Below are 27,383 nucleotides of genomic sequence, written 5' to 3' on the forward strand. Positions count from 1 at the left end.
TACAGTTAGCTCAGATCTAAAAAGAATCTAGCGGAAGGTGCCCTCTGCCTCTAAATTATTCACCAAATTTGTTTCGTCATGCCTGTTGTAGAAGAATATAAATATCCTCATTCTTATTTTACACCTGAACCACATTGCATTCCAGGGTGAGTAAGTAATTATTACTTTAGAGGTGCTACTTTGGTAGACGGTTGCTTGGATTTTGGCGAATTTTTTTTTGTGGTGAGCGATACGACTTATGGTAAACCCATTGCTGGACAAGTTATTTATGGTAACCGATACTTTGTTATCATTTTATTTAAAAAATAATGTGTTTTATTATGCATAAATTCCGTGTTTTAAATATTATTTATGGCTTTTAAATATTGAAAATCAATTTAATTTTGCATTTTTATTTGAAATAAAATTTTATTGTTTATGATATTTTATATAATTTTATGTTGTGGATGATATAATCAATGACGTCACCCTACTTTAAGGTTTAAATATCTGTAAATTTAATCTGATGTTTTAAACATTATTTATGTCTGTTAAATATTAAAATACAATTTAATTTTGCATTTAAAAAATTGATTTTATTATGAAATCATTTAACCCTCCGAGCGTTACAGGTTTAGCCCTGAAATTTCAAAGTTCCTCAAAATGTCATGAATAAGTGGTATTTTCTTGATTTTAATTTAAAAATGGCTCTCTCATTTTGTACCTTGATTCCTTTTCTTCCGATATACATCCAAACCTAAATCAGATATAGTAAAAATTAGCAGAAATTTTCATGTATAATGAATATAGAAGGCAGCCTTCTATGCGGAATTTTCCGGCCGTAACGCTGAGAGGGCCGTAACGCTGTAATAATTTTAATTCTATGCGTGATGTAATCAGCTCCCTGATTGGTTACTGAATATTTGTGCATTACCGCGCCATTTTGAAATTTTATTAGTCATCTCTTCGAACTCCTTAGAATTCAAAGCGAATGGATATGTCCGTTTCGAAGATGAATGTTGTTATTGGTAATTACCAAGAATTATTAGCATCGGAATAAAAAAATTGTCCTTTGAGACCTTATTTTCGCCACCCTGGCTTTCCTAATCAAAGATTTATTTATAAATTGTTACAAGGGTCATAGGAAATTTATTAAAAATTTTTGGAGGAAACCTCGCTAATTGCTTCTTCAATGAAGTGCGAGAGATGTGGATCACAGATGAATATCGTTAAAAGAGCCAATTCTGAGGACGGCCGTATATGGTATTGTGGAAGAAATAACCGCTGTAAGGGTAAAAAATGTATTAGACATTCCTCCTTTTTTACCGACAAATTTTTTTCATTGATATCTAAATTATGATTCCGATTTTTTTGTGGTACTTATGAATATAAGACAGGTAAAACACTCAAAAAATTGTAAGTACATATTTTTCTTTTACTTTATAATTGTATATTTCAATTTTTATTAAAAAATTAATACACTGTTTTCAAAATATGCTGAGATATTTATTGCCACATATGTTTTAATGTTAAATAAGTATATCCTATAAAACCTGTTTTAAAGTATTTGAATTTAAATAATATTTTAATTCTTTTAAACTTTGGTATGATGTTTTTAATTCGATATTCAATTTAAGTAATATTTTAATTCAATTAAACGTTGGCGCAATGTTTTTATAGAGGTGTTTTTATTCTATTTCTTTGTTATATCAAAGTAAAAACTTTACTTTAGTATTTTATACTCTTAGTAAATGTGTAGAGTCATTAAATTAATTGGAAGCAGAAAAGATGAAAAATATGCAACCGCCTTCGCCGGGAATCAAACCACGGACCTCTGGAATACCGGCCCAGCGTGCTGAACTACTACACCACGAAGGACGCTAGGAAAGTGGGAGAAACACCTTATAAATGTATTTATTTACATTTCAACAAAAAATTAATCCATTATTTTTAACGATATTTATTTTTTTAAAGTTTCGAAATCCGTGCAACGGGGAGGGGGGGGGAAACAATGAACTTTGAATCAGAGAACCTGTAAACAAGCCATCTTCAATTTTTATGAAAACAGCTCTTTATTCATTATTTTATTTAAGAAGTAAATATTTATGTTGCTTTCATTATAGCATAATTTTGTAAGATTTTACAATAAAATTACAAAAAAACTGTTATGCAAGAATACTAAAATGTGACATAAAACTCTCTGTTCAAAAGAAAATTTTCTTTGCATCTAAAGGGATTATATTACGTTATTTTCTTTCTTTCACGTTCGTACGGGGTTCGTAGATTTGGAGTGAATAACGGCGACATTTGATGAAGTTAGTTAGTTAGTTCTAAGCACTGGCCCCCAGCCCACCTAGCAGGCGAAATCTGCCATATGGCTATGAGGGGACAGGCCAAGCCACAAAGGCATAAATTCCAAGAACGGTCAAGAAAGTGATGTAAAATGTAAGCAGACCATTGTCTCCTGTACTGTATGTGTGCCAATCTAATGAAAAGCGACGAGAGACAAAAGAGACAAAAGTCAAGCCGCGCAAGAAAACAAGTAAACGTTGCTAAAGCTAAGTTACGAAGTTGTGATTTCTAAGCATGTAAGTAGCAAATTGTCTTCTGGAATGATTCGGTAACTAAGAACTTCTGGAAAATTTGCAGCATCACAGCTATGTCCAGTTTTGAAGAAACGCTTTATTAGGTTTAGTAATGTGGTCCACTATAGGGTCGATTTTCAAGTCATCAGTAGATCAGTTTGCTTCTAATCAGTTAATGAGCATTTGGCAATTCTTCTCAGAATCTTATTCTATACTACCTGAAGTTTGCGGAAGTCTGCCCTTGAGGCTGAAGCTCAGGCTGCAGATGCGTAGCATAGAATGGACACGCATACTTATAATGCATATGTAAATCCTATTTTTGTTGAGAAGCAGTCCAGAGTAATTTCCGAGGAAGTACAGAAGGTTGGTTGGCGATACCAGACACTTTTCCTATGGCTATGATGTGGCTTAATATGACATGTCCATATGAGCTTTTAGTTAATGATAACGCCTAGATAACGTATATTATTTGGACAATTCGCAGTTTATTTAAACTTTAAACTCTTATTAATTATTTAAACTTAAAAACTCTGTCCTTATTTATACTTATTTTCATTCTGGTGGAAGTTAACGAAAATAGAAGTACAGCCAAAATAATAAGACGATAACTTGCTAACTTTCATGGTTAGCTAACATAAAACCTTATAAAGAGAGACTTACAATTTTTATACTAGCATTAAATTTCAATATAACCATTCATTCTTTTCTGCGCGCAGATGATATCATCCAGAAGCAGTATAATAAGAAATATGCAATTGTCTTAATGTAAGAAATCCGTTATATTTAGGACATTTATTTATTTACTAGAAAGCCTGGCTGTCATACGATATGACCACTGTTCTAGATATTATAAATTGTAATTAAAATGATTTGTGCAAAGGTGTCTGCTAATTTAAACTTAATTACCCAGGGCAGGCGGCGTGGACGCCCCTTTGCTTACTGCCCCACGGGGTTTCCCCCTTCTACTTGCTTAATTGCTTAAAGTAGAGTGCAATGAAGGAAACCACTGGCGGTACATTTCTTAAGAGCCCACCGCTAACTCAATCAATAAAGGTGATTTAAATAATGAAATGTTAATTCATATGTCAAAGATCTCTTTGTACACAACATTTCTTGTGTAGATCTTTCCATCATTTTTAAGCTCGCCTTGCAGAGAACATTCAATTATTTTTAATTTTACGTCCGTTCTTTCACGAACTCTTGAACAGGCAACATAAAGTTGACCGTGTCCAAATGCAGGCTCAGGTAAAAAAATGCCAACACGCTTAAGCGTTTGGCCCTGAGACTTATGGATGGTCATAGCAAAGGAAAATTTTACAGGAAATTGTCTACGTCTCACTTGAAGCGGCAACCCTGTGCCGTGGCAACTTCACCCCATTGGCTAGTACAGTTACGCAAGCAACCAATAAAATATCGGCGACAAACAGACACTTAAGCCGCATATATATATATGGGGTGGGAACGGCAACTTCATCCCATTGGCTAGTACAGTTACGCAAGCAACCAATAAAATATCGGCGACAAATAGACACTTAAGCCGCACATATATATGGGGGAGAAGTAACATCATCTCCTCCGAAACGGCTGGCTCCCGGACTTAGTGAAGCACACAGTTGGATTTCGCAGGTACGTGGCACGCCATTTTGACCATTCGCGTCTTCTTGGGACTTGAATTAGCCGAGATATTAACTAAAAACTAATTTTCCCCTACGTATTCTCTACATTTTCCACTTTCTTTCTTGGGTTTTCCCTATTACAGGGATTTGGCTACACGCCAAATTCTTTTTTCTCGAATATCTACGGAATTGCGCCGAGTTGAAATTCGAGACCCGCATCCTCGCATTCTAAAAATTCTCCAAATCCATCGATAACGTTCTCATCTTCGTACGACTTTAATCGGCCGAGATATTAATTAAAAACTTCGGAAACGTTAATTTCCGCGCTCATTTTTCCGAGTGGCAACAATAAACTATCGGCGACACACACTTTAGCCGCTTTATAACTAAAGATTCTTTGGCTGTCCCCCATTAAAAGCCACTACAGATTAGGAATGTTATTCTTGTCTTTGCCAATCCCTTGGTTGCTTATTTTTGTTTCCAATCTTTTTTTTTTTTTTTTTTTTTTTTTTTCCCTGACTGGAAGATTAGTTAGTTAGTCCAACAATAATTTTATTTGTCTTTGTAATCTAATTTCTTTACAATTTGTTTGTTTTGTAATCGAGTAAACAACTTTTGCCCTTTATTTTTATTCGACCACAAGATTTACATTTTACTACTAGAAGATTTACTTGACCACAAGATAGTTGCACAATTAATAAATGATTGAATTCTAAGATATTTTTACAATGTATACAATATTTACAGTTTGGCGTTTTGCTATCTACAAGGTCCATTTGTCGAGATGTTTCCCATTACATTTAATTGCTTTTCATTAATCTTTTTATATTGACTTGCGTTATTACTTCTTTCTGGCAATAATGCTCATTCAGAAGTGCTTTTAGGGTTGTAGCGATTTAACCATAACTGGAGTTTAGAACTATTATTTGCTTTTTAACTATTTATTTAATTGCATTATTTCATATACCTAAAACAAACCTTCAAGAAATTGTATATATATATAATTGTAACCATATACATATATATATATGGAAGTTAGTAATGCAGTTCCGCTCGTGCTTGCGTGCAGACGCATGCATTCATGTAAATTGTTTTTGTTAAATAGAAAAATTGTTGTTAGGTTTTGAAGGTGACTAATTAGTGGCCGAGTGGTAAAATCGCTGAACACTGTTAGTTCTGACCTGGAATCGATTCCAGGCGAATAGGCTGGCTGCATCGCCGTTTTCGTGGTTTTCTCCCCATGTGTAATGTGTATGTGAGTCAGTTTCCTTTGGAAAATCCTTTACGAAGGCATCTCTTCCCTTAGGCAGGTACCCTAGTGTACTTTGATATAATCTCCCAAAGGTGACTACTGATAATTTTACTAAGTGAATTACTTCTCTTCCAGTGTAACAAACATGTGTTACTACGTAATACAGGTGTACCCGACGATGAATAAGCTATTTCATTTATCTTCATTCCTATGAAAATGCGTTACTTAATTCAGTGGAAGTTTATCACTTAAAATGTTCTACTACCTATAATTTATCACCAATGTAGTATTAATAAGTATTATTGTATATCATAAATAATATGATATTGGTAATAAGTATTAGGTAGCACAACATTTTAAGTGATAAACTTCTACTGAATATAGTATTAATAAGTATTATTGCATATCATAAATAGTATGATATTGGTAATAAATATAGGTAGTACAACATTTAAGTGATAAACTTCCACTGAATATAGTAGTATTAAGTATTGCATATCATAAATAATATGATATAGGTACAATAATACCTATTAATACTTATATTGGTAATAAATATAGGTAGTATAACATTTAAAGTGATAAGCTTCCACTGAATTAGGCAACGCATTTTAATAGGAATGAAGATAAATGAAACATCTTCTTCATCGTCGATTGATAATAATGTCTATTTATCTAGGATTTAAAAATTTCGAATATTTTATTGATGTATCATAGTTTTTAAAACATGATTTATTCTTTTCGACATGGATTTGACAGCCATTTTTGTATTTTTCCCCCCGTTTTGCTCCTATATTTTGTAGTGCTAATTTCAGTCATTCTTTTGAAGAAATCCTCCCCCGTTCCGGCGTGAATCTTGAGTTCAGATTCTTGGTAAATATGTTCATTAGAGTATTATCTAAAAGCTAAGGAAGCTTTTCTTAGAATTACTATAAATGATTCATAAGATTCCAAAACAATATATCTTTAAAAGTATTATTCGTACAACAATAATTAAGTACTATATGAAAAATATCCCCATCTGAGTTTTCCTTCCATACAAAAATACTCTGTGTGTGCTTCGTTTTCTGTATGGTACACAACGCACATCCAAGCGTAATCAAGTTCGCCTCACTTTTTGAAATATTTTCCTATCAATTGTCATTACAACAGCATTGAAACGTTCCCAGAGTTTTCGGTAGTGACAGGCAAGTGCTCTAACTTTTGTAATTTGTAATAAAATATATCCGAATGATAGTTTTTATATATATTTGCAAGATTACACAGTAATTGCTAAAACGCATAGTTTAAATCCGTATATTATTTATTCACTAAAAATCAACTCGAAATGAGAGCTTACTCACTGCTTAATGCCTTTTTGAATTAATGACTTCAATAGCATGAATTTCGGTGTGATGGCAAAAGTATTAGTTTTGCCTCTTCACTTGCGGTAAACATTTGTCAACGCCACGTATGCAAGCGATGTATGGGGGAAAAAGTATGACCATTTATGGTTTGAGTAATTAAATCTTTACTTCATAAAATAAGTGTCCATGAGCTTCAAAGTGGCGTTAAATGGTTTCATCCAAAGGTTTTTTTCTTCGATTGTTTGGCATTACTATTTAGAAGAACATGTTTTAGATATATTATTTTACATACGGTTTTTTACCTAGTAGATCTTGGAATTAAATCTTAAGAGTTAGTAAGCTTATTGCAACTGTTTACTTTCAAATTATTTCGGGAGTTAAACTAGAATCTGAATCGGGCAAATATTACATCGAAAAATGTTACAAGGGAGATTGAGAAAAGCTGGGACTTCTTCAAAAATGTAAAATGAATTTCGATATCCTTATCCAATTTTTTGAAACTTTGTAAGATGTTATATTCAAAAATGACACTGCGCCTTTTCTTATCTTTATTCTAGGTAAAGTTTCGTCTTCTGTTTAGATTATAGTTTTCATCAATAACTTATTAATAAGGCTATTAGTCTTACAGTCAGTCCACCATATTAAAAATTTGTTTCTGTGGACTTTTCTGACACAGAATTTCTTAAAGCTTACGATATACATTTTATTATTTTCTCTTCGGTATAAGAACCATTTTTAGAGATAATTGCTACTTTTTTTTACCTAAATAGAAAGGAAAAGTGTCTGTTGCTTCTTATGAATGAGCAAAGAGCGTATTCTATATTTGCGTCCTATAAGCCATTTCATGCATTTATGCAATGAAAGTTGCTAAATTAATCCTTTGCGGCACAGCGTGTCCCGTCTGCACACACGTAAAAATTTCCTTCTGTACGCACAAAAATTGAATTAAAAAGGATTTATAGGTTACTATAGGTTACTCTGAACCTTCTTTATTTATAGCAGATGGCAGCTCAACACAAACCAGTCCATATATTTTAGCCATGTTTAGTTTTTTTAAGACCCTCATTTTTCAAAGAAATCTTCCAGATTTTTTTAGGGTATAAAAGGAATTGTTTGAAAAGAAATTCCAATGTTATATTTTGGCTGTATGCTAATCTCCTTATTCTATATTAGTTTTAAATTGTTACCTTGAAATCTTGCCTAAAATCAAACGGCAAACCCTAGGTGTGCCCAGACCGAGCTCATCGATAATCTAGGACAACTGAGAGCCTGTATTCTTTGTTTCTCCGCATCTCATCGGTAAGTTCATTGACAACAATGCTCGTTTCAGCACTCTTTTCAAAGCTCTATTCAATCAGTGTGCCACTTTGGGCACACCCACAGAATTAAAATGATAAGTGCTATCTTCACAAAATTTTACTTGTGTACTCCTCTAGGCCTAATTAGACTGCCTTCCTTTTTTTAAATCAAAACTCGGACTTTAAAAGTTAGCCTGGCGGAAAGGGTTAATCAGTTTTAGATGTTCTTAACTTAATCGGATATCAAGAAAAATACTTCTTTAATCTTAGGGCAGATAAATTTGAAATTTTATATTATGGTATTAGATTTCAGGCACTTCGTGTCTGGATTCGATAAAACTTTAAAAGAATTTTTGTCTTTCATACAGTGTAGATTTGATTTCTTAACAGTAAATTATCACATATTAGATTTTAGGGGAAAAAAAAGGCATTCAAACCATTTTCTTTTTTCAGATACACAGGGTACCTTCCAGGATTCGGTCCACATAAGCTCTACCAGTTTGGAAAAACATATGGTAACATGACTCATCATATAATGTCGAGACACCCTGTGGCTGGAGGCAGGCTTGGGAACATATTATGCTCATCAGATGACAGGAAAAGAAATTTCGATTATGACATGTACGTGAGAAGTCACGAAAAGTCTCCACAATGTGTTACACTGCGGAACGACATGGTAACTGGATATACAGGTAAAAATGCGCGCTGTAGTGTGCAGTAAATGATACAGAATCCTGAGCACGGCAGAAGTATTGTGTTGTATCAGTTATATACAAATTGTCCATTGTTTGAAAAGATGTATTTTATGTCCGAAAAGCTAAAGATTTAATCTTTCTGTTGAAATGTTTGACGCTGAAGTTGATAAATCAGTCTCCCTTCAGAATTTTTTCTCATGGAGGTAAGAAAGGAAGGAGTGGCCAACCGGCGCTAGAAGTGAAGCACTGCTCCGAGGCTTTGGTTTCCAGATGGGGTGTTTTTTGTTTACATTTAGAAGCTCCCTTGACAGCGCTTTGATAGTATTTCGACGCGCGACAGTTGCATACAAATCAAAAAACGGGACACTTCCGCATAAAAGAAACATTCATTGTGTGATGGATAATAGCAATTTGTATAGTTTAATGACATTTACGCAAAAATCACATTTCGATTATTTTTTGAATACTAACAACAGCGATTTTGATTATGAATTTGTTTTATAAAATTATAAGCTGTTGAACTACAATAACATAGATTTTAGCAAAACTTTTATGCTTACTTCCTACCTCCATGTTTTTTTTTAGATTAAACATACTACTTTTCAAAATAGTTACTGTTGCTAAAAGGACGATTATCTTTGGAAAGCATCCCCAGTTCTAAATAGCTAATAACATCTTATAATAGAGAATTTAATGATGGAAAATTTAATTTTAATCTCGGGAGAAGACATTTCATTGCTTTCTCTCCTAGTGAATAAACATTAAACATTTGTCACAGTATCAGAGTCAGTGTTCCTTCTAACCTTCTTCGGGAACATACAAGGACCTGACTCGGAACAGAGAGCTTACTAAAGCTATGTTCACTAATTGTGGTAAGTAGACAGGATACAGACGAAGGGTATACAAAACCCTTTATTTTTCTCTACATACAATAACTTCCGTACTTCGGAATACACTGACCCGCCACTTGGGGTCTAACGTAAAAGTATAAAAATAAAACTAAACTCTAATAATTTAACTTTAGAATAATAAACGTGGAAGATTGGCCTTATAATAACAGGAAGCGTGTGTAGCACAGAGACTGTGAACACTACAATACGTTTTAAAATTTATCAAGAGGATTAAAACCTCTGGCCTGGAAGGCAAACAGCAACTGCGTAACTTCTAAGGTAAGCGGCCTGCGTTGACTCACTGCTTCCTCTCTCTCTTGCTTGGCAAAAAGCCACAACTTAAGTACTTGGCGTTCGCCAGACAAACTTTGCATAAATACCTTCACGCTTATAATTCTGGCCGGAAGTAGAAAATAAGAAGTGATAGTAAAGATTTAAAATAAAATAAACGTTAGTAAAACTTAAGATCCTTACATACTTCCCGCCAGAGTTAATTAGTTTGAAACTGAGGTCTAAAACGACCTTGTTGAAAACTTTTAGCTGTAGAATCTAACGCGAGGCCAATCTTTTACAAACATACTTCGCTAGAAACTAGAAATTTAAAAGAAAGAAATTTGTTACAATAGCAGCTCCCAGGATATACAACAATTTTTTTTCATCTGTACTGCATCTAAACAGGAGCTTTTATTCAATTCTGGTTCCTTCCAGAGATCTGGAAGGAAAACTAGTTTAATGAAATGTTACACAATGAAATGGCAAGTAACATATACAATTATACTTCTCTTAACATTCTTATTTCATTCATGACTATTTTAATTATCTCTCCCAGTGCTCTCTGACATGTGTTGTAAAAGAACACCAAACACGAATGTGTTTCTGTCTACGTGTGCCACACTTCCTCCTACATTCCAAACACTAACGTGTTAAAATTCAACATAACGAGACCTCTTAACACACCCTAATTTCAACTCTAAACCCTGAGGTACTATTCTAAAAGTGGCTAACTCTAAAGTGTAGCGTCAGAGAGCCTAACTACATCATTCAACCTTTAACACATATTCGCCATGATTTAGTCATTACAGTCAAACGAATAACAAATTTTTAACATTACTTTCACTTTTACCATATCACGGTATTTCTTAACATTTAAAATAACAGTTCACATGTATATAAGAACATATCAACATGCCGTTAATTTTACACATTTGAAAACATACATTAGTAGTACATTGTTAACTTCTATTCTTTTCAAAGCAAGTGCCAATTCTTTCTACATTGAAATAATACTACATTTCAAAAAGTCTTTCAGACTAAAACTTCTTTCTTGCTAGAATGTTTTAAATAAAATTTATACAATAACTTTTTACAATATTTAAGTCTTTACACAACGCTATTATACATCAACTTTAGTTTTACGCACGAGTAATTTAAAAACATAATACGAAAATCGGTCACAACTCATTTCTCGCCCTTTTGGCGATAAAGGTAGACCTCGCATGAGGTAAAACTTCTTGAAATCTGCCACTTGCAGTAAAAATTAAAGATTAACTTAAGTTTGCAAAGTAACATAAAATTTTACTTATCTTTGTAATATTCGGACATCCTTTTCTGGGCCCAGTCTTTAAAGTTACTGCAGATAGTAGTTTGATTTATCCTCCTTCTTGTACGGGCTCGCCCTTCAGTGCTTTCCTCTGGAAGCTTCCTTTTTTCACCAGTTCGGCCACCCTTGAATACTTTCTTTTTCTCCTCTGCTTGTGGTCTTGGCCGTTTGATGGCAGCTGGTCTTGGCGGAACCGGGAAACTTCTGTCGTGTTCCTGCTTGGACCTCGTTGTTGGCCGTTCAAATTTTCCTTGTAACTTTTCCTCCGCCGCTGATGGCCCTTCCGCAATTCGGCTACATTTACTGCGGAGAGTCCTGTCGGATGAGTCGATCTTCCGTTTTAGAGCCGGGTTATAGTTGCCGTCATTTCTCCTGGTTCTCTTCACATACGTCGTCCTTCTCCCTTCTTCATTCTGGGGGTGTTCGTGAACTCTCTTTTCTGGACGGTGGAACGGCTTCTTTTTCTTGTTACCTTCAATTTTTCCGCGGGGCAATTTTCTTTTCACTTGCTTCTGTCTCTTATTGGCCTGCCCTTGTACTTGTCGTTTTTCCACCTCTGGAGCTTGTACCTGCGGTGTCTGCCGTGCCGGATCCTGCAAAAGATCTGAAAAGATTTGCATTTTATTACGATCGAAGTAGGGCTTGATTTGATCAATGTTTGCGGAACAGGTTTCACCATTTCTGGCTTTTAACACTACTACAGCGTGAGTTATTTTTTCTATAACATATGGTCCTTCAAATCGTGGGAAAAATTTGGCAGTTTTATCTTCAGGTGCTGAAGAAAGTGAATGCTTAATTTTTAAAACTTCATCCCCTACTTTATAAGTTACTCCCCGTCGCTTCAAATCATAATAGAGCTTCTGTTTTCTTTGTGCTACTTCCGTATTCTTTTTTGCTTCTTTTATTAGTTTTTCTATATCACCCATTTTCTATATCACCCCTGGGGCTCTTTGTTGCACATAAAATAATTTATCTAACGGTGTTATAATTTTTCTGCCTAGAAATAACTCAGCAGGTGTTTTGCCCGTTGTATCATGTTTTGCGGTCCTAAGGGCGAAAGCAAATTCATTGACATAGTTATCCCAGCTTTTATGAAAATTTTTAACATAACTACGGATAATTTTCACTATATTTCTGTTGACCCGTTCCGCTATATTTGATTGCGGCCGATACGGGACCATTTTTAAATGACGTATGCCCAGTTTTTGGCACATGTCTTCAAATATATTACTTACAAATTGAGGACCATTATCCGATATAACTTTTAGGGGCGCCCCGTATTTTAAAATATATTTATTTAAAATAGAATCGGTAACCAATTTCGCGGAGGCTCGTTTTAAGGGAACAATTTCGGTCCATTTACTAAAATGATCAACCATAACAAGGAGATAGCGACTTTTATTTAACTGACTTTTTGGGAAAGGGCCCAATAAATCGATGCCAATTATTTCATTTGGAAATTCGGATTTAATACTATTTAGAAACCCGGCCGGGCGGAAATTAATATAATTAACTGCTTGACATGTTGGGCAGGACTGGTCATACGCCCTTGTTAACTTTTGCAGTTCAGGAAAGTAGACCGCCTCGCGTACGCGTTGGATAGTTTTTCGAATACCAGCATGAGAAGCTAAAGGGCTGTCATGGAGCTCTTGCAGGATATTTAATCTGCAAGAGCTGCTATTTTAGCTGGGATAACAGGTCGAAATTCGTTGTTGGAATTCGTAGTTTTTGTATAAAATAATAGACCATCTATTAGTTCGTAATGGGCCGCCCTATTTCTTATCGCCACAATATCTTGGTGGCTAAAATTTTCAGGATCCTTCAAATACTCATAAATGCTTCCAAACTCAGGATCCTTACCCAGTTCGGTTATTACAGTTTCTCGGGAATTTATTGTACATGCTGTAAGCATTGCCATCTTTACGGTATTGCCTTGTTCGTCTATTTTAATCCTTGATAGGGCATCTGCTACGATATTTTCCTTTCCGGGGATATGCTTGATTACCAGATTATATTCTTGTAGCTTGAGTGCCCATCTTATTAACCTTGGGGATAAGTTTTTCCCTGAGTACAATCTAGTTACCGCCGCATGATCAGTACAGAGTACACTGTTATTGGTGCCTTTCCAAAATAGACTCGGAACTTTTGCACTGCTAACAGAACTGCAAGTGCCTCTCTCTTCGTCGCGGAATAGTTTCTTTGTGTTTGATTTAAAGTTCGGCTAAAAAATGCCACGGGCTGCTGATTTTGTGAAAGTACCGCTCCTACCGCATAATCCGAAGCATCCGCTGAAATTCCTAAATTCTCATCCTTTTCAGGAAATTTCAACACAGGGGCTTGCGTTAATGCTTGTTTTAATTTTTCGAAAGCACTATTGGCTTCGGCCGTCCACGAGAATCTTGCCTTTTTCCTTTTTAATTTTAACAATGGCTCCGCGATAGCCGCAAAATCTTTTATAAAGGACCTATAATATGAACAAAGTCCTAGAAAAGAAGAGAGCTTCTTTGCCGTGTTTGGAGTCGGATACTTTTGTACAGCGATTATTTTTGATTCATCTGTCCCGATCCCTTTTTGAGATATTTTGTAACCTAAATATTTTAATTCAGGGGCTGCAAATTTGCACATTTCGACATTAACTTTTAGACCGGCCTCATTTAATAAAGAAAACACCTGTCTTAAATCCTGTACATGTTGGTCGAGATTATCACTAGTAATAATGATATCGTCTAAATAGATAAATGTGGACTTTCGAAGAACAGGTCTTAACACAATGTCCATGCATCGCTGAAATGTTGCTGGGGCCCCTGAAAGGCCAAACGGCATACGCAAAAATGCATAAGTGCCAGACTTGGTTATAAAAGCAGTCTTAGGCACGTCCTCAGGCCTCACCCCTATTTGAAAATAACCAGTCGTTAAGTCTAAAGTCGTCATAAATTTGGTTGATTTAATGTTCCTTAAAATTTCTTCTATGATCGGTAACGGATATACCGGATATTTCGTTATGGAATTTAATTTACGGTAATCAATAGCGAATCTCCACCTTTTTGGATGCTCCAAAGGATAGTCATTATTTTTCTTACATAAAACCACCGGGCTAGCATAACTACTTGAGATGGGCGTTATGATCTTTTTACGTAGCATATTAATATGCCATTCTATAATTTTTTCCTTATTTTTATCATACTGGTATGGTTTTTGGCGAACTGGCATTGCATCTCCGGTGTCAATACTATGGTTAGTAACCTGAGTAAATCCTGGAATATCACTAAATAACGAAGCAAATTCACTTACCACTTGTCGGATTCTATCTTGCTCGTCATTAGGCAGGTGGTCAAGTTTTAACATCGGCGGTTCAGCGTTTTCAGTACGAACTGGTTTCATTGTCAGCTTAAGGGACGCTTCATTAAAATCCAGCGTAGCTTGGGCTTCTGAAAGAAAATCTATTCCTAAAATTAAATGTGCTTTCAGATTCTTTACTATAAAAACATAACCTTTATTTGTTCGTCCTTGATACGGATATACAAAGGTACTTTACCTACGCACTTACATTTTTCTCCTTGCGCCGCTAACACTGTCGTATTATCCGCATTATATATGCGGTATTTGCGAAAATACTTTCTAAAAAAGACTTCTGCCACACAGGAACACTGCGCGCTGGTATCCAGGAGTGCGGTTGCCGGGATATTATTCACCAAGACTTCAATCTTCGGAAGAGTCAAATTTTTCACCATTATTGTATTTAACTTGTAGGAAGAGGGGTTTTCGTGGCCTTCGGATTTCCGCACCCTCTCGTCAGCAGAAATCCGTTTTAGTTTAAATTATTTTTCCTTTCCGTGCTTTCCTTCTTTTTCCCCTGGCCTTGAGACTTTTTTCCTGGGTTGCTATTGAACTGTCGACGTTCGCCGGCTGTTTTTGAATGCTCGGGTTTCCTTGCCCACTGATTCGCTTTTTCTCCGTAGCCGTATGCTTGAGTTTGCTGTAGTCTTGGCGTACCAAATTGGTTTCGCTGTTGATATTGGCGTCTTCTTTCGACGTCCGCCGTTCTTCTACTTTCAAACTGGATTGCTAGCTCAAATAACTTTTCCAGTGTAGTCGGATTTCTTAATTCAATAAAGTCTTGCACTTGGGGCAGTAACCTCGGCAAAATCACTTGAATTATTTCAGGATCCGGACGGTTTCTATACAAGAGCTTGAAAACGTGAATTTTTCTTAAAATAAAGCTCGAGAGGTTTTCGATTCTTTGTTGATATATACTGAAAAGTTCCGTTTCTAATTTCGCACGATCCCTTACAACAGGGAAGGCTTTTAGTAGGGCAGTCTTGAAATTTTCGTAAGTATAGGTGGGACTTCCTGCTTGACCCAAGAGACTTCTGCCTATACATTTGAACCAGTTAAGCGCTTGGCCCCTCAAAGCGCTGGTAGCTAAGGTAACTTTTTGAAATTCGTGCACGGGGTAGAGCATGAAGTGGTCATCCAATTTTTCCAAAAAACTGGTTACCGGTGAGTTTCCGTAACATGTTGCTTCTGGTTTCATAGAAGCGCGCATGGTCTGGACGATGTAACCAAATCCTTTCAGGGCGGCAGCTGGCATTTCTGGATTCTGAGCCGTTTCTGCAGGCAGCACAGGTTCTTCTTGAAACTCGGCCATGGTTATTCTTCTCCGTTGGGCGCCACTATCAGGGTCAGTGTTCCTTCTAACCTTCTTCGAGAACATACAAGGACCTGACTCGGAACAGAGAGCTTACTAAAGCTATGTTCACTAATTGTGGTAAGTAGACAAGATACAGACGAAGGGTATACAAAACCCTTTATTTTTCTCTACATACAATAACTTCCGTACTTCGGAATACACTGACCCGCCACTTGGGGTCTAACGTAAAAGTATAAAAATAAAACTAAACTCTAATTTAACTTTAGAATAATAAACGTGGAAGATTGGCCTTATAATAACAGGAAGCGTATGTAGCACAGAGACTGTGAACACTACAATATGTTTTAAAATTTATCAAGAGGATTAAAACCTCTGGCCTGGAAGGCAAACAGCAACTGCGTAACTTCTAAGGTAAGCGGCCTGCGTTGACTCACTGCTTCCTCTCTCTCTTGCTTGGGAAAAAGCCACAACTTAAGTACTTGGCGTTCGCCAGACAAACTTTGCATAAATACCTTCACGCTTATAATTCTGGCCGGAAGTAGAAAATAAGAAGTGATAGTAAAGATTTAAAATAAAATAAACGTTAGTAAAACTTAAGATCTTTACAACAGAAGGTGGGAGCCTAAAACTCTTAAACAGATAAATTGTGAGAACTATTTTTGGTGAAATGCTGAAGACTTTTTTATGTTACATATTTCAAAATGGACTGATATACTACTTTCAGTATCATAATTTTGAGAAAGGTTTCGACGTTTGTAGTTGTATTCTTGGGTTTACTTTATTTCTTTTTTAGCGTGCGACACTGATACATAGTCACGACACTTCTCGAAGTAATCGATATCATTTTCGGAATAGGTCACGTGCCTCGAAAGGATTTTTATTGCGGAAAGAACTATCAAGAGAGATGTCGAAGGGGCAATGCAGAATTTGAAAGAATGAAAAGGGAAAACTCTTGTAGAGACATTTGCAGTAAATATGTACCACCGGCTGATATACTGGTAAGTAATGAATAATAAACTTTAGCGGGTATGAAGACCTGCTAAGTGCTGTTTCGTGATTTCCATGCTTACATTTAAGCCATAAATGAAACATTCTTTGAATATGTTTAGGTAATATTTTGATCATAAAAAAGTACTAGGAACTTACTTGATTTTTAAAATATACATTTGGTTACCTAGACTTAATATACCTGGATTTTCTAAAAGCAACCAACTGGTATTCTTTCCCATGGCAGCCCTCCAATTAACAAAATTTTTGAAAATGGACTGACATTTTATGAAAATAGTTTCAACCCTGTAATTTTTAAGCTTCTTGTAAAGTAAAATATATTTTTCTATGTGAATTCCATAGATCAAAAGATCTAATTAGTAAAATACCGATACATCGAACGTGTTTCCATGATATGCTTCTGAAATTATAGCCTGTCGTTGTTGTTACTACAGTCATTGCTTTCATGGGTCAGTTTTAAATTAAGGCGCAGTTCAAAATAAACCGATAATTAAGCCTCTGCAAAATGTTGTCAGTTTTAGTAAAGCGGCTGCTAAGTACTAATAGTGAGCAAAACAACACTTTTATGGGATTACATCAAAACCGTTCATTCACTGAGCTGAATCGGTTGCCTTTTATGATTCACCGCCAGTGCCGGATTTACGTATAAGCTGCACAAGCTGTAACTTAGAGCCCTCATTTTCTTGCAGCCACCCTCCCCCCAAAATTGTACCATATCCCATATAAAAAAAATTGACTCGACTCATATCTCTTACAAAGGACCCCATATCTCAAATAGCTTAGGATCTCGTCAAATCTAAATCCGATCCTGCTCACCAGCTTATTTACAAGAACCCTGATGAATAATATTGGGAATGGGGAGTTGATCAAGAGGAGTGGGCGAAAACGCAGTAAAGAGCGGAAAGAATCGAACAAGGAATAAGATCGGGAGAATCGAATCAATCAAAGAAGAAATAAGTCCCAGGTTTGATTTTTTTGAACTGCAGTTTTGAGATTCTATAAAACTTTCTTTCTACTCAGAATTGACAACAAAGTTTTGGAATAAAATAATGTTAAAAATTTGGAAATTTTTCCTTTTTATATGAGAGTAGAAACATTTTTTCTTCTCTAAAATAAGATTCAAATCTTCCTCGCACGCTTCCAACAAAATCTCACTGAGGGTAACTTTAAAGCAGCTACCATTTCGCTTTGTTGGATCACCTTTCGCTCCTAAGCAAAGTGAAATGCTTCTTTGAATTATTTCACGAATATCCCATCTGTAGTAAATACGATAAACCGTATGTATCTACCACGCGACTAAAATATTTGTATAGTTCTATTTTTTCCATGTCCTGATTGCCTAAATGTATTTGCATATGTCCTTTTTTTTATTGTCTGATTTCATTGCAATTTAAGCTTTCCTCTTTCTGCAGCCTAGAACGATAGTTTTCCAAAAGAGGTTGCACGAAAGGCCGCACCACAGAAATATTCCATCTTACGCCACTTTCACAAACCCCATGAATTATGGCCTTTCCGTTTATGAGATGAGTGATCTGGATCCGAGGAAAACATATATGCCAGGTACGTGATTTGAGTGATAAATGTCTTTTGTATTTAAAACTTTTGTCGAAATTTTCATAGCTTGCAACAGGATTGAGAATTTTCTCCTGTAATAATAACTCGATAAGTAACTTTTATCGATTTGTGTACACTTTTACGAAGTGTTTACCTTTCAAAACAAAATAGGACAATTATAAAGAATTGTAATATTACAGATCGGGACGGATTATATATCGTTGTTCATTATGCCATGCCAGCTTCGAAAGTCACTGCGCAGTAATCTCTTTTTATTTACCCCTACGGTAGCAGAATCAAGTTCGAAACTTAAGAGAAAGAAAAGACCCTTTGACAAATCCAGCCTCAATCAGCGGAAAATCTCATGTAGTTTATCTTTTTTATCCAAAAGGCCGTTAGCCCAGAAGGGCTATTAATTTCGTTTTGGCATTTCGTGGCATTTCACTACAAACGGCGTTTCACTTTTCAAATTGTTGCCACAAAATATTATCGCCCTGTATTATATTTAAAGAAATTAAATAATGAAGAAGCTGCATAAATGTATGTATGTTTCTCACACTGTGGTAAACAACGGTACCTAGAGCCATCCAATTTTGAATAACGTAATCCTCCACCTGAATATGGGCATCTGGAAATCCAAATGTAGAATTTGTTTTATTATCTATTTCATATTTTGTAAAGCATTTATGAGTTTTTGATTAAGAAACTCGACGATTTCAAAGCGAGCAACGGGGGGGGGGAATTTGCGGCGCGCGAGACTATGTATCGGATATTCTAAAGACATGCTCATTTTAAATTATTTTGTGATATTGTTGTTGAGTTGAATTTTATGGTTTAAGTGCGAAGAACATAAAATTTAATAAATAAAAGTAACACACAAAACATTAAAAAATGTCCCTTTGGGCGTAATATAAGATCTAAAAACTTTCAAACCTTTCTCTTTTTTGAGCTTAATATATACATATAGCTATACTATATACTTATAGCTTAATATATAAAACTTTTATTAATTACTCATTGTAGTTAATGAACTAGAAAGTAAAGAATTTTTGCTTATCATAAAATTCTTGGTTATATATGAGTGAAAATAAAATGGTGAAATGCCCGTAAACGAACCGTATCACAACTTTTAACAGAATTCCTAGGAACGACAAATGTGACAGAATAGAAATAGACATGTATGAGAATAATTACATTCACTCAGTTAAATTTTTTCTTTGAAGGTTTGTGATTTAAAATTCGCTGCTGTTCGTTCTCCCATAATAATATTTTAATAGTCACAATATTATGAATCCTAAAAATTATTTTTTTACTTTTTGCATTTTAGACCATTCATGCCATTTAATAAGAAAGATTTTAGATATTTTATTTTCTATTTTTTAGTCAATAGAATGTGCAAAAGTAATAAGAGAAATAAAAATCTCTGCCTTATTCAACATTCAGCTGCCTAAAGAAAATTCACTGCCTTCACCTTACAAAAATTTTTCATTCCAGCCAGCGTAGCAACGAAATACGCTTCATATTATCTTTCATCGAGGTCTTCCAATTTACTTGATGTTTCATATTGCCTTCATTTCATTTTAACTGCTGTTTGAATTTGAAATTCAATCTCCTCAACACTTAAAACAATGGAGCTACTAACAATGAAGGATTAATTTTTTTGATTTAAATAGCAACCATGGTTAGCAACTGCATGTTAACTCGACCGATTTTTCAGGAAACATGGAACTTCTGTTAATGAGTTTCGAAAAATCTTCATTAGGAAGAATATTGTTACGAATTGTGTACATGTATAAATAATTTTAATGAAATTATACATGAAACAGTAGGGTTTTCTTTTTTTGTATAATGTAACATGAAAATCTAAAAAGGCGATGCTAAGTAAAGAATGCTAAAGTAAAGATGCTAAGTAAGAATGCTAAAGTAAGAATACAGGGGCTATGTCGCTTGGCGATGGTTTTGGCGACTAATTTTTGTCACCAAATTTGGCGAGGAGCCGCCAAACTTTGCGACCATTTGGAGGATATTTTGGTCCTGTCCCTGAATAACTGTAATGGGTTTGTAACTGAATAACTGTAATTGATCCTCTGTGTAGCTGTAACTGCATTCGGCCTTCATATGCCTTCCAGTAATTTCGAGAAGTACTAGAGATTTCTCGGCAGTCGGGGAAAACTATATAAGACCGGAGAGAGCATCAGTTTCTCAATTGTAAGTTCAAAGCTGAATTTGGAGTATTAAGATATCAGTGAGATCTTCGCTTTTTTTAGATGCGTTTTGCGTTGTATTGTGTTTAGCGTTCTTAGAAATCTGAAGTGTAGCTAGTGACTGAATTTGTTGATACTGTGAAGATCTGTCCAACTACTTTTTAGGAAGTTCCAGAACTGTAAAGTGATTCTTTTGGTAAAATTAATTTTATTAAGCCGTAAGGTTTATCCTACGTTTTTAACAGCTATCTTTAGTTAAAGTTACTTTCCCATCCTTTCTAATTTCAGATTACAAATTTCCGGCCATAGTGTGTTTTTAGAATCGCGGTTAAATGCAAATGAAGGAAGAGCAGTACTTAAGTCGAAGTTCCACTGACTTCGTTAGAGAGCCAGAGATTCTGACTAGCGCGCGTTCGCCTTTTGGCTACACTCTCTCTAAGCTATTACTACGCTCGGCCGTATATGTCCTTCAGATTCAAAAACTTTTAAACTATATAAAATTTAGTTGTAAAATCTTTTAGATGTTTTTCCTTTCGAGTGAGAAATTGAGTAATGCTGTCGTTAGGAGTCGAGGTTCGGGTTTTTCGTTCGCTAGCTGGACGCATTTTTCCAATTACGCTTTCACGCCGGTGTAAAGGGGGGGGGGTAGAAACTTTATACAGCAGAAAGTCAAATTTCTTGCTAGAACAATCTATGTTTGTTTTATTAAAAAAAAAGTTCTTTTGCTGTCTGTCTTATACAGAGAAAGATAGAAACAGATATTGTAAAATTTTGTTTTCAAGTATTCAGACTGAAAGAGGATGGAAATCAGAAATACTCAGTATTGACAAAACTGATTAAATATCTTTTAACTTTAGTTTAAAATAACACGTCGAATAACGCTTATGGGAGAAATTAAACAATAAGAATCAGCGTAATGTTTGTAAATTTTGAAGGACTACTTTCGATGGTTTAAATAAAGAACCATCTTCTTCGGATGCCTAAGTATTAAAAAAAAAAAAAAAAAAAAAAAAAATTCCAATGCATCTGTACCACGTGGCGGCCTGGCCTCTAAATGCAGCACACTTTTGTTAACTCAAATGAAGTTTAACAGTCGGACCAACTTGTGCTTACAGAAGTCAATAATTATGGCTTAAATTAAAGATAATGTATGAACTAATGTTAAATGAAAATAAATTAGCCTAGTGACTTCACAAATGAAACACGCGCAAACTGTCTGTGACCTAAGCTCGGCGTAAACAAGCTTAATGGCAAGAATCACTCAATGCCGGAGAATGTTAATCACAAGAGAATCAAATTTAGCAACTTTGCTTTCAGGCAGACAGAACACGCTCTGATTTTACCCTCTAAAACGTTTTTTTAATAGTCTCTTCTTTCTAACTCATCTGAATATAGGCGCGAGCTAGAAATTTAACGGAATCTTAACTTTTTATGCATTCTTCCGGTCTCAATACTTATGCTTAGGAAAATGTTATACTCCTCAGCAAAAGTAAAACATAAAAGCTTGATTCTGGTACGAACAAAGCTGACGATTTGTACAGAGCTGATCCAGAAAGTAAGTACCGTTTGTTCACATCTCCCGCGCATCTGTCAGCACGAAGATCGCGCATGCTTAGTTACATCGTTCAACTCGAGAACGAATTAGCCTAGCCATTCTGTTCGTTTATGTTAACGTTTGCAGTCATTGTTTGTCGGTAATCATGTTAAAAACATCCACCGGCCCTGTAGCTATGAAATAAGAGACATTATCAAGTTTTTGAATCCGAGAACTGTTCAACCTTGTGAAATTTATCGTCAGAAAATGGTGGAGGGGAACTGCAAGTATAGGATTGTTTAGCATCATGATTATACATTATTATGTTCCAACAGAGGCTGTAATATTTTCATTCAAGGTGCAGAGGGCTTAATTTTGTTGCATTAATTAATTGTAAAATTTAATCCAGCGAAACAGAACTAAGTGAATTTTGTTGAATAACATCACATAAATAAATTGAAAATTCACAAATACATAGGTCCTGCAGCTTCGACGAACCAATAAATAGTATGTAGAACGTATGCAAATAAGTAAAACTTCAAGCGGACTGTATTCCTGAAAACATATTTATTGAATAAAGAAAGAAGAGTGAAAACTAAAAGAAAGTCACCAAGGCAACAGACGATCTTTTTCTACTGTCGCGATATAGCTCGAGAAAGTTAATTTGCATCTGCCTGTGGTTGCCATCTAGTTTTGAAAATGTGGCCTAAACGCTTTGTTTCATTCCTTTTTATTCCATTTTTAGGTTACACTGGCTATTACACAGGCAAATGTTTTGACACCGGTGTGACACATTCAGCAGGAGCTCATCAAGATCTATGCGATTTGACAAGTTCCAGACTCGAACGTCTGGTTGCTGAGAGGCGACCAAAAATTAGTGATTGGTACAAATGTCCAGTTGTGTATGCATCTGAACCAGTAACCTTAGATGGCTATCATCTTCAGCTATATAGGCCTGCCAAGCCTGTCCCAGGATATGCCGGACACGTACCAGGTTGAAAAAATTCAATACTTTTTTAATAATTCTTTAAACTGAAAATATTCAGTACTTTTAACGAACATTTATAAGTTTGTTTATAGTTCTATATAAATATTCGAATATGTATAATTCTGTTCAGTCTAGAATATTTATAAGTTTATTGTATTTATTTTAACAAATATTTATGTCTTATTTATATTGGAATTCTAATTAGCTTTCATTTCTCTATGCAAGTATTCTGTTTAGAGTTAGCTCTTGTCAGAACTTAGACATGATGTCCAAATTATATAAGCGTGTCATAAACTGCTACCTACATAAGTGTTATGGCGAGTTATCGCCTGCACAAATAAATAAATAACAAGTACTAAAAATCTAGTTATGCTCTCTCCCCCCTAAAACAAATTGTGGTTAAGCTTTAATATGTATAAAATTAACTTGTCCAGTTCGCTCTCTTGTGATAAAATATATTATAATTGGCTTACAACCTCCAACGATTCACACTCTACTCGTGTATAGAATCGAACACTTACAAGTTTCTGTCACTTAAAGTGAACTTTCATTTAACCCTAGCAGAGGGATCTCCAAGTCAATCTCAAGTCTCAAAACAGGGACAACTCCTGACAGCGATTAAGCAACTTCTGCAGTAGGCAGCAATTTCATATGATTCAGCTGTTAAGAATTTGTAGTATTTAATCTCACTCTTGAATAGCTGAGATTCACATAAATTTCCGTATAGCAGAAATACAGAAGCTATTAAAAATGTAGTAATAAAAAACATGATATTGCCACATAATTATTGGGTTGTTGCAAATGGAACAGTCGATCTCATTGAAACCCACAAAATAAACATGGTCACCTGGCAAAAAATTGAATGAGCAAAGTATATATGAGTCAGTTTCCTATAACAAGTCTTCCAAAAAGGCATCCTTCCCTTTAAGCCCAAAGCCATCGTGTGCTTTTGTAATAAATTGAAATAAATTGAAATCAAGACTTCGATAGTACTAATTTTTATATTTTTCGTTTCATTGTCGTTCTCAGCGTCACTGTAATTTCTGTTGTTCTCTGGATCTAAGCTACGAGCGATTTCTTCGTCACTCGATACTTGAAAGTTTTTACCTATTCCGAAACGTCATATTTTCGTTCTTTGAAACATATATATATATTAATTTTCAATTAGTGTTGCTTTCATTCACAACAAACGTAAACAAACCACATTTTTTTTACCTAAATGCACAATGGTGTATTACTGACAAGAAAAGCCAGAACATCAATCACTGATAAAATTCGCGAGTGTTATCGGTTTTCGATGTATCTTTGTTATTGTTAAGAATTTTATATATAGATAGATTATTTTAGTGAAATTATATGTGAAATTGTTGTATTTTTTTGTATAACGTAACATGAAAAGCTGAGAGAAATGATGCTCCAGTGAAAAAATAAGAATACAGGGGCGAGTCTATTTTACACTGAGTAAATAGCTATCTCCCTAATTTGGCTAGATGTCGCCGAGCTGGCAATGGTTTTGGCGACTATTTTTGTCGCCAATTTTGGCAAGAAATTGCCAAAAGTCGCCGAATTTGGCGACATTTAGTACGGTTTTTATGTACTTTTTTCAAAATATGGGAGCTGTTTTTCCGAAAAAGTAACTGGTAGTCGGTTCGCACGCTTGAGAAATTTGACAAAGCGAGAAAAAATATTAAAAATTAACCAATCAATTTAAATAAAAAAATATAAATGCTTTAAGTGGGAAATCAACCGTAAATTGAGATCTTTAACAGCTGAATCAAAGGAGTAATTAAGAAAATGAAAATGTTGACCTTAAAAATATATCTTTGTCTTAGCTTGAAAATTGAGCCGAACCGGTGCAGCCACATCGAATGGCAGAATTTAGAGGTGGCAAAATGTCTTTTATTTTAACTAGGCATTTGGCGGTAGAATTTACGCGAAAAGGCTGGCTCCGGCCCTAATGATGAGTAGCAATCTATGGCAAAATTGCTGCTTATAATACAGTTAAAGTTTTCTTCTTTAGTTTCATGTATTTGTAATCAAAAGCATGAGAAATTTTCAATTCCAGTCCTGTATCGTAATTCTGAGCATGTACGTAGATTTTATTTAATTGTTTTATGGTTTAAAACGAATGAGCATTTACGTGCATTACGAAAAGAAAAAGAAAAATTCCCTGTCTCCAAATTGCATTGTGGAATACCGTCGCAAATTCAGAATCCGAATTGGCTTCCATTTCTGTGCTGTTAATTTCCTTATAGAAATATTTTCTCCTATGATCCTTCATATTCAAAGTTTTTATAGCTGATATGCGTTCGATACTTCTGTTATAAAGTTAATTATTTATGCATTCTCTCATTTATTATGCTCCGCGAGTTCTTCAGTTTATGTAATGTAATGCAGTATTTAAAGCCATGCAGAAAAATTAGAAATATGAAAGTAATAAGTAGATACCTTCCAGGTGTGATGGCTGAAGTTGTATTTACTACGCGCCAAATCATTCCGCCCAGAATCGATTATTGAGCTATAGGATAGCAGACTGTTAAAAGAGTTATTTTTTAAGTAATATGTGTTAGTTTTTTTTTCTGGCTAATATGTTACTGAGTTTGTACGATGTTAGGTACTGAGTTTGGAAAACTTCTACTATTTAGTTAAAGTATTCTTGTCAGTTGATTTAGCATTCAGTTGAAAATATATGGATGGTGATTCAGCTTAGAGTTCTAAAAAGCTTATATTAAATCTAAGAACTCGATATTATTTTGTCAGAGTTTTCAATTAAGCGAGTTAACATCAATTTAAACATAATCTCGGGTAATTACATCCATTATCAGAAAAGTTCCAGGACAAAGGTCATAAAAAATAGAAAATTTCATTTATCAAGTAATGATGCTAGCTGCTATCGTAGTAGTTCCCTTGACTATCTATACACAACTGCCAACGTTTCTGGAGGTCTTGGTAGCTAGCAGGGAAATCTTCAACTGCGATGCTTGCAAGCTCATTTGTCGCAGCCCGTTGGATGACTGCAATAATCTTCATGAAGCTTTCCTTTCAGTCACCTTTTTACTCAAGGAAACAAGAAAAAATCATAATCTTGGACACAAATGTGGTATAAAGTCTGGCTCTATCCAATAGTTCAGCAGAAATTCATTGTCATTTCTCTTTCTATTCGTTTGTTAGTGAGGGAGGGACGATTCTTGCATTAAGTTTCCGTTTTCCTAAATCTTCGCGTAAAATCTGATGCCACACATCACAATTCAAATTCAATTTTTCTGAAATCATATGTACAGGTACACGATGGTCTTCTTACAATAACTGCCTTACACGCTACACGTTTGCATCGGTATGTGCTATGGACGAGCGACCAGCTTCGAGATCGTCTTGCACTAAATCTTTGCCTTCACGAAACCTTTTATACCACTCGAAAACACGACTTCTTGAAAGTGTTTCGTCTGCATATGCTTGCTTAATCATGTTCCACCTTTGACTAGGGCTTTTCCCAAGCTTAACGCAGAACTTAATGTTCACTCTTTGCTCACAGTCAGCATCCATTGTATCACCTTAACGAATGCGACAACAACCCAAACAGTGTATTGCTAAGCACAGCTCTGCCACCTAGTTACGTTTGTGTAGAAACATGACCAAGGTCATGTCAAGTAAGAATATATACCAGGTAACATAAAAACAACTTTTATTCCTTTTTTAGTACTGCAAACACAGAAATTTTAAAAAAATTGTCCTGGAATTTTTCTGCAAAGGATGTAAATACTAATGCATTTATGCATTTTTTTATCTTTTAAATGCAGACAGTAAAGATTAAGAAACCTCTTCGATCATTTTCTAAATGTGCATTAGAAATCTCTATCACTAAGAATCAATAATTGTCCATATTATTAACTATAATCTATGTTTATTTATATGCATAACATTTTACTTTAAATGCATAGAAATAAACAAAATTATTTATATTTCAGGTTTCCGAGACAGCTGCCATGGTCAAACATTTGGAAACTGCGCTGGACCCATTTTACGGGAGAGAGAATTAATGTTTTGCGAAGGTTTAAGACATCCATAAAAATAAAGAATATAAAAGCTACAATTCTAATTTTGTAATTAAAAGTACATTTCGTGTTTTCAGGTAATAAAACTATAATTAGCTTATTCCATTCTAACTTTCATATTAAACAGTGAA

The 27,383-nt window shown here is 35.0% G+C and overlaps 1 protein-coding gene across 2 annotated transcripts; it reads left to right on the forward strand.

The window, feature by feature from the left end:
- Positions 1 to 27,352, forward strand: LOC118189523 (ciliary microtubule inner protein 2B-like). 2 transcript variants are annotated; one of them, XM_035360152.1, is made up of 6 exons: positions 1 to 146; positions 8,530 to 8,768; positions 16,768 to 16,910; positions 18,333 to 18,480; positions 22,958 to 23,206; positions 27,166 to 27,352. In XM_035360152.1, exons 1-6 carry the CDS (start codon positions 79 to 81, stop codon positions 27,264 to 27,266), a joined length of 948 nt encoding a protein of 315 aa, XP_035216043.1. In that variant the 5' UTR covers positions 1 to 78; the 3' UTR covers positions 27,267 to 27,352. The 2 variants fall into 2 exon arrangements, with proteins under 2 accessions (XP_035216043.1, XP_035216050.1); XM_035360159.2 differs by having other exon boundaries at positions 134 to 271.
- Positions 27,353 to 27,383: the final 31 nt, after the last annotated feature.

Source organism: Stegodyphus dumicola, chromosome 3 (assembly GCF_044657685.1).
Source record: "Stegodyphus dumicola isolate Sdum_Otavi_A_Nest chromosome 3, ASM4465768v1".
NCBI classification, from domain to species: Eukaryota; Metazoa; Arthropoda; class Arachnida; order Araneae; family Eresidae; genus Stegodyphus; species Stegodyphus dumicola.